The sequence below is a fragment of the Oncorhynchus clarkii genome, chromosome 25 (assembly GCF_045791955.1).
Source record: "Oncorhynchus clarkii lewisi isolate Uvic-CL-2024 chromosome 25, UVic_Ocla_1.0, whole genome shotgun sequence".
Classification (NCBI taxonomy): domain Eukaryota; kingdom Metazoa; phylum Chordata; class Actinopteri; order Salmoniformes; family Salmonidae; genus Oncorhynchus; species Oncorhynchus clarkii.
Genome location: NC_092171.1, coordinates 46907698 through 46919492, shown reverse-complemented (window position 1 = coordinate 46919492; position 11795 = coordinate 46907698). Strand labels below are relative to the sequence as shown.

Here is an 11795-nt window from a genome sequence, read left to right as displayed (position 1 = left end):
ATAGTTTTACTTTTGATACTTAAGTATATTTAAAACCAAATACTTTTACTTTTACTCAAGTAGTACTTTACTGGGTGAATTTCACTTGAGTCATTTTATATTATGTTATCTTTACTTTTACTCAAGTATGAAAATTGGGTTCCGGCTGTATCCCAGGGATGTTGTCCCCATCAGCTCCCAGAGTCTTCACCTGAACGAACGTCACAGGCTGAATCACACACTTGGGGGGTGTTGCTTATTAGCGCACATGCTTCACACTTTTTTCTCAAGCAACCTGGGGGGAAAATGAACTTGAAACCCCCCTAGAGTCTATTGACGCACTGGTGCATCAATCTAATTAACAGAATGAAAAAATTACCATCAAAATCTGTCAGTTTAAAATCGGTCATGTTTTTTTTGCATAGGCTGCGGCTCAATCCACCGCATCCGTCTATAGCAGCCTTCCACACCTGCTGTGGAAGGAGGCCGAGCTGACTAGAATAGGGTTATACGTCTATAGCAGCCTTCCACATCTGCTGTGGAAGGAGGCCGAGCTGACTAGGTTAGGGTTATACGTCTATAGCAGCCTTCCACACCTGCTGTGGAAGGAGGCCGAGCTGACTAGGTTAGGGTTATACGTCTATAGCAGCCTTCCACACCTGCTGTGGAAGGAGGCCGAGCTGACTAGATTAGGGTTATACGTCTATAGCAGCCTTCCACATCTGCTGTGGAAGGAGGCCGAGCTGACTAGGTTAGGGTTATACGTCTATAGCAGCCTTCCACATCTGCTGTGGAAGGAGGCCGAGCTGACTAGGTTAGGGTTATACGTCTATAGCAGCCTTCCACACCTGCTGTGGAAGGAGGCCGAGCTGACTAGGTTAGGGTTATACGTCTATAGCAGCCTTCCACACCTGCTGTGGAAGGAGGCCGAGCTGACTAGATTAGGGTTATACGTCTATAGCAGACTTCCACATCTGCTGTGGAAGGAGGCCGAGCTGACTAGGTTAGGGTTATACATCTATAGCAGCCTTCCACATCTGCTGTGGAAGGAGGCCGAGCTGACTAGGTTAGGGTTATACGTCTATAGCAGCTGTAGTAAAACGCCAAATGGATCTACCTCCTGGTCCTCTTTCCCTGTCTTACCCACCAAGGGTAGAGACAGAGATGACCTCGCCTACTGAAATACCGGATTGGGCAAAGCCACCAGAAGACGACTCAAGCCAACCAACTACTGAACCTGACTGGTGTCAGGAAGAATCACCCTCTGCCTCAAGTGACACCTCTGAATGAGAACAGCTGATAGACTCATTGCTGATAGGGTAAGGGCACTGTCATAAACAGAGGCCCATATGCGCACTGTAAGAAAAGTATTTCCTGTTGTAAGATATGTCATCACCCTCTCTGCTCTGAGGCAATGGGAGGAGCAGCGGATCGGGTGCAGAGAATCAAAAGGTATATAAAGAGACATTTGCCATTACTTTGGTGCTGACTTCTTGAATTCTGAATTAATTTAGACAACCATTTGACTTCGGGTATTTGCCACCTGACTCAAATTACTTAAAGATTCTAACTTGCTGGATACCAGGGTAAGAGTCCGTTTACCTATCGACCAGTTGACCCTGTGTGCAGCATACGTTTGGACCGAGTGTACCGTTGTGACAAAGTCTTGCCCCAGACACTGCGGGCCCCAGACACTGCGGTAGATCAACGGCAGAATTACCACCTGCTGAGAACGGTTGGAAAATTGTTCGAATCGACTCTGTCTCCGACTGACCCAGTGACACGTGTACTGTTGTAACACAGTGCCTTGCCCTGGAATCGCGGTTGCGGGTTATTTGACACTACTATCCAACCTGATGGCAGGTTAGAGTACTCAGTCTAACTTGAATCTCGAAATTTAGTTGAACCAACGATTCCTCATAGGAGAGATCGATACATAAACTAAATTCTCAGCACTCTGACCAATTGAAACACCGCTCCTGATCTCGTGGGTCTCCCTGTCATCTTTTAAAAGGTAATTAAGTTGAAGTATTATATTTTATTAGAGATAAGTGTTCTCCTTGTACCAGGCATTATAGAGCATTAAGGCATTTGCATGTTTTTGATTAACACTGTGTGTAACCGAGTAACAAATTGTGTATTTTGAAGTGTGTTTGATTGTAAAAGACAAAAAACAGAGTGTTTTCAAAAATAAACGGTAGTCTTATTTTGTCTCGAGTAAAAGGTTTTCTCAAAGACAGTTAACGGCACGGGAGATAACAACTCTGACACTCCCCGCTACCGGGACACTGGAAACGGGGATCAATGCTCTAGGACAGAATGAGTTACCATTAAAAGACAAGGAGGAAGGTGTGTCCAGTAGTGATTCATTTAATTGTCTTATCGATCTATCTAAGTTTTATTTTCCAAGCGATACATAGCCGACGGGCAGAGTAGTGAGACTAAGTTGACTAAAGGTCTTCACACTTTAAACTAGATACATCACAGAGGGGAAACACTCAACCACAGGGAAATCATATAGAGACTGGTAGGACTAGTGCTTAATAACAACTCAAGGACCAATTAGTGGTGAAGCAAAGAGTCTAGAGGATAAAGGTGGGGTTCACACATCCCAGCTAGAGCTAGACCGTTGAGAGTGACATCTGCTGTGGAAGGAGGCCGAGCTGACTAGGTTAGGGTTATACGTCTATAGCAGCCTTCCACATCTGCTGTGGAAGGAGGCCGAGCTGACTAGATTAGGGTTATACGTCTATAGCAGCCTTACACACCTGCTGTGGAAGGAGGCCGAGCTGACTAGATTAGGGTTATACGTCTATAGCAGCCTTCCGCATCTGCTGTGGAAGGAGGCCGAGCTACAGCTGTCTTGGTCAGAGCATGAGACATCACGAATATAACCCTAACCCTAACCCTAACCCTATGGCTGTAGCGCCCGAACGGTTTGGCCAACAAACTACTTTCATGAACAGGAGACTCTCACTACGACCCCCACAAGTGTCACCGGTTTTAAAAAATCTATGGAAGTATGGAGGTAGTTTTGTGCCTACACAAAAAAAAGGGGTTAGATATGGGTCCCAAAAAATATATTTTTTAACTTGCAAAAACTCCTTCTCTTCTCCCTGGACATTGAACAGTAACCTACTTAAATAATTGTTCTTCAGGAATCGATGCACAGATGTGACACTAGATAGAGCAGGAGAGCTGTTAAGAGAGTAACAGCAGAGACTGCCCACAGGCCACACACTGGTTGAATCAACGTTGTTTCCACAAAATGACGTTGAACCAACGTGGAATAGACATTCTGACATCTGTGTCTAGTGTGTGGATCAGACCTCTGGTACCAGTGTACTCACTGTATCCTGTAGAAACATAACTGTACGATGGGTTGTTGCTGAGGAAACTCCTTTAATAGGAAATTACTAACAGGTTACTAACAGGTCTAACATTACAGTTATGCCCACATTTTTCCTCGTCTTCGAAGTGAGAATAACATCACTATCACATCTCAGATAATATACAGACTATATGCACGGAAAAACAAAATATTTGAGTAAAAAAAAAAGAGTAAAAACAATAACACTGTGATGTCATCTTAGCTAGCCAATAACAGAGTCACCAGGAAACTATCGGGTCGGCTGCATCTGAAGGGTGAGGTTCATGCAGACAGACTGCTAACATGGAGGCTTCACACAAGATAGATACTTCCTAAGATATCCAGTCTGAACCATAGAGATTTCATTGTCTAAACAATAGAGATTTCATGGTCTAAACAGCCTGACAGGTTCATTTGATGGCCAGGATGGCATCGTAGGATTTCCCTGTCCGACAGACCTGGACGTTGTGGAAACCAGCGAAAGAGAGCATGTTAGAGTACTGAGAGGGAGGATGCTCCTTCCCCTCCGTCTGGACCAACATGTTGAGGGAGAAGATCTGAGCCATGACCGGACCTCGACGGTTCTCAAACAGTAGAGCCTCCACTAACAGAACCCCACCACCTATAGAGAGAGAGAGAGAGAGAGAGACAGAGAGAGAGAGAGACAGAGAGAGAGAGAGACAGAGAGAGACAGAGACAGAGAGAGACAGAGACAGAGAGAGAGAGAGAGAGAGACAGAGAGAGAGAGAGACAGAGAGAGAGAGAGAGAGAGAGAGAGAGAGAGAGAGAGAGACAGAGAGAGAGAGAGAGAGAGAGAGAGAGAGAGAGAGAGAGAGAGAGAGAGAGAGAGAGACAGAGAGAGAGAGAGAGAGAGAGAGAGAGAGAGAGAGAGAGAGAGAGAGAGAGAGAGAGAGAGAGAGAGAGAGAGAGACAGAGAGAGAGAGAGAGAGAGAGAGAGACAGAGACAGAGAGAGAGAGAGAGAGAGAGAGAGACAGAGAGAGAGAGATTGATTAACATTGCTACCGGTTGTGCATTTTTTGGTTTTGATTGTTGTGCGCCCTGTCAACAACTTGTGGTGCCTCCCCCCCTCTCATGCACAATTGGGAGCATACTGATATCTGATGTGAATCTGATATCTGAGGTCTGATGTGAATCTCTGCTTTGTCCCCTTTAGTAAATTAAGTCATTTTCGTAGGAGGATCCTTAATTGCAGTTAATTATTGGATGTTTACTTCAGGTTCTTTGAATGCTCAAATTGACTTGTACAAAGAAAATCTACCCTTCCCCCCATCTCCTGGAGTGGCCTGGGAGGCTTTAAAGGTCTTCCTGAGGGGCCACATAACCCAACATGCCTCACACAAAAAGAAGGAGAGCGCTGCCAAACAAATTGAATTTAAGAAGCAGATACAAATCAAATCAAACTTTATCAAATCAAACTTTATTTGTCACATGCGCCGAATACAACATGTGTAGACCTTACTGTGAAATGCCGACTTTCAAGCCCTTAACCAACCAACAGTGCAGTTCAAGAAAGAGTTAAGAAAATATTTACCAAATAAACTAAAATGACAATAACGAGGGTATATACAGGGGTACCGCTACTGAGTCAATGTGTGGGGGTACAGGTTAGTGTAGGTAATTTGTACATGTAGGTAGGGGTGAAGTGACTATACATAGATAATAAACAGCATAGCAGCAGTGTAAAAAACAAATGGGGTTGGGGGGATGTCAATGTAAATAGTCCGGTGGCCATTTTATTAATTGTTCAGCAGTCTTATGGCTTGGGGGTAGAAGCTGTTAAGGAGCCTTTTGGCCTTACGGTCAGACGATGATCAGCTCCTTTGTCTTGAACATATTAAGGGAGAGGTTGTTGTCCTGGCATCACACGGCCAGGTTTCTGACCTCCTCCCTATAGGGTCTCAACGTTGTCGGTGATCAGGCCTACCACTGCTGTGTCATCAGCAAACTTAATGATGGTGTTGGAGTCGTGTTTGGCCATGCAGTCGTGGGTGAACAGGGAGTAGAAGAGGGGACAAAGCACACACCCCTGAGGGGCCCCAGTATTGAAGATCAGCGTGGCAGATGTGTTGTTGCCTACCCTTTCCACCTTGGGGCGGCCTGTCAGGAAGTCCAGGATCCAGTTGCAGAGGGAGGAGTTTTTTTCCAAGGGTCTTTAGCTTAGTGATGAGCTTTGTGGGCACTATGGTGTTGAATACGGAGCTGTAGTCAATGAACAGCATTCTCACATAGGTGTTCCTTTTGTCCAGGTGGGAAAGGGCAGTGTGGAGTGTGATTGAGATTGCGTCATCTGTGGATATGTATGCAAATTGGGTACCCGGGTGGATGCTGTTGATGTGAGCCATGACCAGCCTTTCAAAGCATTTCATGGCTACCGACGTGAGTGCTATGGGGCGGTAATCATTTAGGAATGTTACCTTCGCTTCCTTGGACACAGAGACTATGATGGTCTGCTTGAAACATTTAGATATTACAAACGTGGCCAGTGAGAGGTTGAAAATGTCAGGGAAAACACTTGCCAGTTGGTCCGGGCATGCTTTGAGTACACGTCCTGGTAATCTGTCTGACCCCGTGGCTTTGTGAATGTTGACCTGTTTAAAGGTCTTGCTCACATCGGCTACTGAGAGCGTTATCACACAGTCGTCCAGAACAGCTGGTGCTCTCATGCATGCTTCAGTGTTGCTTGCCTCGAAGCGAGCATAAAAGGCATTTAGCTCATCTTGTAGGCTCACGTCACTGGGCAGCTCGCGTCTGGGTTTCCCTTTGTAGTCCGTAATAGTTTTCAAGCCCTGCCACATCCAACGAGTTTCAGAGCCTGTCTAGTATGATTAAATCTTAATCCTGTACTGACGCTTTGCTTTTTTGATGGTTCGTCTGAGGGCATAGCGGGATATCTTATAAGCGTCCGGATTAGTGTCTCGCTCCTTGAAAGCTGCAGCTCTAGCCTTTAGCTAGATGCGGATGTTGCCTGTAATCTATGGCTTCTAGTTGGGATATGTACGTACAGTCACTGCGGGGACGACATCATCAATGCACTTATTGATGAAGCCAATGACTGAGGTGGTATACTCCTCAAAGCCATGTCTTACCAGGCATAGCTTCTCTGTCCTGCCGGTGCATGGAAAATCCCATCAGCTTTATATTGTCCGTGTCATAATTCAGCCACGACTCGGTGAAACCTAAGATATTAGTTTTTAATGTCATGTTGACAGGATAATCTTGGTCATTGATCATCCATTTTATTTTCCAATGATTGGAACATTGGCCAATAGAACGGATGGCAGTGGGGTTTACTCACTCGCCAACTAATTCTCAGAAGGCAGCCCGACCTCCGCCCCCTTTTTCGCTGTCTTTTCTTCACGCAAATGACAGGGATTTGGGCCTGTTCCCCAGAAAACAGTAGAAAACAGTATATCCCTCGCGTCGGACTCGTCAAAGAAAAAATCTTCCAGTTCGAGGTGAGTAATCTCTGTTCTGAGGTCCAAAATATATTTTCGGTCATAAGATACGGTAGCAGCAACATTATGAACAAAATAAGTAAAAAAATAAATTACAAATAATTTACAACACATGGGATCGGGCAGGCTCACTGCTGACCAGAACAACACATGGGATCGGGCAGGCTCACTGCTGACCAGAACAACACATGGGATCGGACAGGCTCACTGCTGACCAGAACAACACATGGGATCGGGCAGGCTCACTGCTGACCAGAACAACACATGGGATCGGACAGGCTCACTGCTGACCAGAACAACACATGGGATCGGACAGGCTCACCGCTGACCAGAACAACACATGGGATCGGGCAGGTTCACCGCTGACCAGAACAACACATGGGATCAGGAGGGCTCACTGCTGACCAGAACAACAGATATTAATCAGGAGGGCTCACTGCTGACCAGAACAACACATGGGATCGGACAGGCTCACCGCTGACCAGAACAACACAAGGGATCGGGCAGACTCACTGCTGACCAGAACAACACATGGGATCAGGAGGGCTCACCGCTGACCAGAACAACAGATATTAATCAGGAGGGCTCACTGCTGACCAGAACAACACATGAGATCAGGAGGGCTCACTGCTGACCAGAACAACACATGGGATCGGACAGGCTCACTGCTGACCAGAACAACACATGGGATCAGGCAGGCTCACTGCTGACCAGAACAACACATGGGATCAGACAGGCTGACCAGAACAACACATGGGATCGGGCAGGCTCACTGCTGACCAGAACAACACATGGGATCAGGAGGGCTCACTGCTGACCAGAACAACACATGGGATCGGGCAGGCTCACCGCTGACCAGAACAACACATGGGATCAGGCAGGCTCACTGCTGACCAGAACAACAGATATTAATCAGGAGGGCTCACTGCTGACCAGAACAACACATGGGATCGGACAGGCTCACTGCTGACCAGAACAACACATGGGATCGAGCAGGCTCACCGCTGACCAGAACAACACATGGGATCGGGCAGGCTCACTGCTGACCAGAACAACAGATATTAATCAGGAGGGCTCACTGCTGACCAGAACAACAGATATTAGCTCTGTATAGGTCTGAGTCTAATGCAGAACCCAGGGAAATTGAATCCTTTTATATCTAGTTATCAGATCAAATCAAATGTTATTTGTTACATACACATGTTTAGCAGATGTTATTGCATGTGTAGCGAAATGCTTGTGTTTCCATCTCTAACAGTGCAGTAATATCTAACAGTAATATTTAACAATTTCACAACAATACACACAAATGTAAACACATGGGATTGAGCAGGCTCACTGCTGACCAGAACAACACATGGGATCGGGCAGGCTCACCGCTGACCAGAACAACAGATATTAATCAGGAGGGCTCACTGCTGACCAGAACAACACATGAGATCAGGAGGGCTCACTGCTGACCAGAACAACACATGGGATCGGACAGGCTCACTGCTGACCAGAACAACACATGGGATCAGGCAGGCTCACTGCTGACCAGAACAACACATGGGATCAGACAGGCTGACCAGAACAACACATGGGATCGGGCAGGCTCACTGCTGACTAGAACAACACATGGGATCAGGAGGGCTCACTGCTGACCAGAACAACACATGGGATCGGGCAGGCTCACCGCTGACCAGAACAACACATGGGATCAGGCAGGCTCACTGCTGACCAGAACAACAGATATTAATCAGGAGGGCTCACTGCTGACCAGAACAACACATGGGATCGGACAGGCTCACTGCTGACCAGAACAACACATGGGATCGAGCAGGCTCACCGCTGACCAGAACAACACATGGGATCGGGCAGGCTCACTGCTGACCAGAACAACAGATATTAATCAGGAGGGCTCACTGCTGACCAGAACAACAGATATTAGCTCTGTATAGGTCTGAGTCTAATGCAGAACCCAGGGAAATTGAATCCTTTTATAGCTAGTTATCAGATCAAATCAAATGTTATTTGTTACATACACATGTTTGGCAGATGTTATTGCATGTGTAGCGAAATGCTTGTGTTTCCATCTCTAACAGTGCAGTAATATCTAACAGTAATATTTAACAATTTCACAACAATACACACAAATCTAAAGAAAAGGAATGGAATTAAGAATATATAAATATTTGGCGAGCAGGGGACAAAATGGCGCCATAGAGAGAACACCCTGTTTCAGCGAGCTCCCGTGGCATTCATACATCTCTTTCTACATACATTTTGTAGGTTGAAAAAGTGGTAGAATTTGCTAAATAAGTTCTCCTACAATGAGTCTAGACGGCTACTTCTCAAAAATTTCCGACAACATGCCCAGCAGAACTACAAAGAACTCGACCAAAACCTCCATCCCTGTAGATGTGCAGGAGGAGCTAGCTAACGTTATCTGTGGATATGTATGCAAATTGGGTACCCGGGTGGATGCTGTTGATGTGAGCCATGACCAGCCTTTCAAAGCATTTCATGGCTACCGACGTGAGTGCTATGGGGCGGTAATCATTTAGGAATGTTACCTTCGCTTCCTTGGACACAGAGACTATGATGGTCTGCTTGAAACATTTAGATATTACAAACGTGGCCAGTGAGAGGTTGAAAATGTCAGGGAAAACACTTGCCAGTTGGTCCGGGCATGCTTTGAGTACACGTCCTGGTAATCTGTCTGACCCCGTGGCTTTGTGAATGTTGACCTGTTTAAAGGTCTTGCTCACATCGGCTACTGAGAGCGTTATCACACAGTCGTCCAGAACAGCTGGTGCTCTCATGCATGCTTCAGTGTTGCTTGCCTCGAAGCGAGCATAAAAGGCATTTAGCTCATCTTGTAGGCTCACGTCACTGGGCAGCTCGCGTCTGGGTTTCCCTTTGTAGTCCGTAATAGTTTTCAAGCCCTGCCACATCCAACGAGTTTCAGAGCCTGTCTAGTATGATTAAATCTTAATCCTGTACTGACGCTTTGCTTTTTTGATGGTTCGTCTGAGGGCATAGCGGGATATCTTATAAGCGTCCGGATTAGTGTCTCGCTCCTTGAAAGCTGCAGCTCTAGCCTTTAGCTAGATGCGGATGTTACCTGTAATCTATGGCTTCTAGTTGGGATATGTACGTACAGTCACTGCGGGGACGACATCATCAATGCACTTATTGATGAAGCCAATGACTGAGGTGGTATACTCCTCAAAGCCATGTCTTACCAGGCATAGCTTCTCTGTCCTGCCGGTGCATGGAAAATCCCATCAGCTTTATATTGTCCGTGTCATAATTCAGCCACGACTCGGTGAAACCTAAGATATTAGTTTTTAATGTCATGTTGACAGGATAATCTTGGTCATTGATCATCCATTTTATTTTCCAATGATTGGAACATTGGCCAATAGAACGGATGGCAGTGGGGTTTACTCACTCGCCAACTAATTCTCAGAAGGCAGCCCGACCTCCGCCCCCTTTTTCGCTGTCTTTTCTTCACGCAAATGACAGGGATTTGGGCCTGTTCCCCAGAAAACAGTAGAAAACAGTATATCCCTCGCGTCGGACTCGTCAAAGAAAAAATCTTCCAGTTCGAGGTGAGTAATCTCTGTTCTGAGGTCCAAAATATATTTTCGGTCATAAGATACGGTAGCAGCAACATTATGAACAAAATAAGTAAAAAAATAAATTACAAATAATTTACAACACATGGGATCGGGCAGGCTCACTGCTGACCAGAACAACACATGGGATCGGGCAGGCTCACTGCTGACCAGAACAACACATGGGATCGGACAGGCTCACTGCTGACCAGAACAACACATGGGATCGGGCAGGCTCACTGCTGACCAGAACAACACATGGGATCGGACAGGCTCACTGCTGACCAGAACAACACATGGGATCGGACAGGCTCACCGCTGACCAGAACAACACATGGGATCGGGCAGGTTCACCGCTGACCAGAACAACACATGGGATCAGGAGGGCTCACTGCTGACCAGAACAACAGATATTAATCAGGAGGGCTCACTGCTGACCAGAACAACACATGGGATCGGAAAGGCTCACCGCTGACCAGAACAACACAAGGGATCGGGCAGACTCACTGCTGACCAGAACAACACATGGGATCAGGAGGGCTCACCGCTGACCAGAACAACAGATATTAATCAGGAGGGCTCACTGCTGACCAGAACAACACATGAGATCAGGAGGGCTCACTGCTGACCAGAACAACACATGGGATCGGACAGGCTCACTGCTGACCAGAACAACACATGGGATCAGGCAGGCTCACTGCTGACCAGAACAACACATGGGATCAGACAGGCTGACCAGAACAACACATGGGATCGGGCAGGCTCACTGCTGACCAGAACAACACATGGGATCAGGAGGGCTCACTGCTGACCAGAACAACACATGGGATCGGGCAGGCTCACCGCTGACCAGAACAACACATGGGATCAGGCAGGCTCACTGCTGACCAGAACAACAGATATTAATCAGGAGGGCTCACTGCTGACCAGAACAACACATGGGATCGGACAGGCTCACTGCTGACCAGAACAACACATGGGATCGAGCAGGCTCACCGCTGACCAGAACAACACATGGGATCGGGCAGGCTCACTGCTGACCAGAACAACAGATATTAATCAGGAGGGCTCACTGCTGACCAGAACAACAGATATTAGCTCTGTATAGGTCTGAGTCTAATGCAGAACCCAGGGAAATTGAATCCTTTTATATCTAGTTATCAGATCAAATCAAATGTTATTTGTTACATACACATGTTTAGCAGATGTTATTGCATGTGTAGCGAAATGCTTGTGTTTCCATCTCTAACAGTGCAGTAATATCTAACAGTAATATTTAACAATTTCACAACAATACACACAAATGTAAACACATGGGATTGAGCAGGCTCACTGCTGACCAGAACAACACATGGGATCGGGCAGGC

General features: G+C 46.5%; 1 protein-coding gene across 1 annotated transcript in view; it reads right to left on the bottom strand.

Annotated features, from left to right (window-relative positions):
* Positions 1-3361: 3361 nt before the first annotated feature.
* Positions 3362-11795, bottom strand: part of LOC139383383 (acetylserotonin O-methyltransferase 2) — an 84475-nt gene continuing 76041 nt past the window's right edge. The window contains exon 9 of the mRNA XM_071127907.1: positions 3362-3971. Within this exon, the coding sequence (XP_070984008.1) occupies positions 3760-3971 (212 nt within the window). The 3' untranslated portion in view covers positions 3362-3759. The remainder of the gene's footprint in view (positions 3972-11795) is intronic.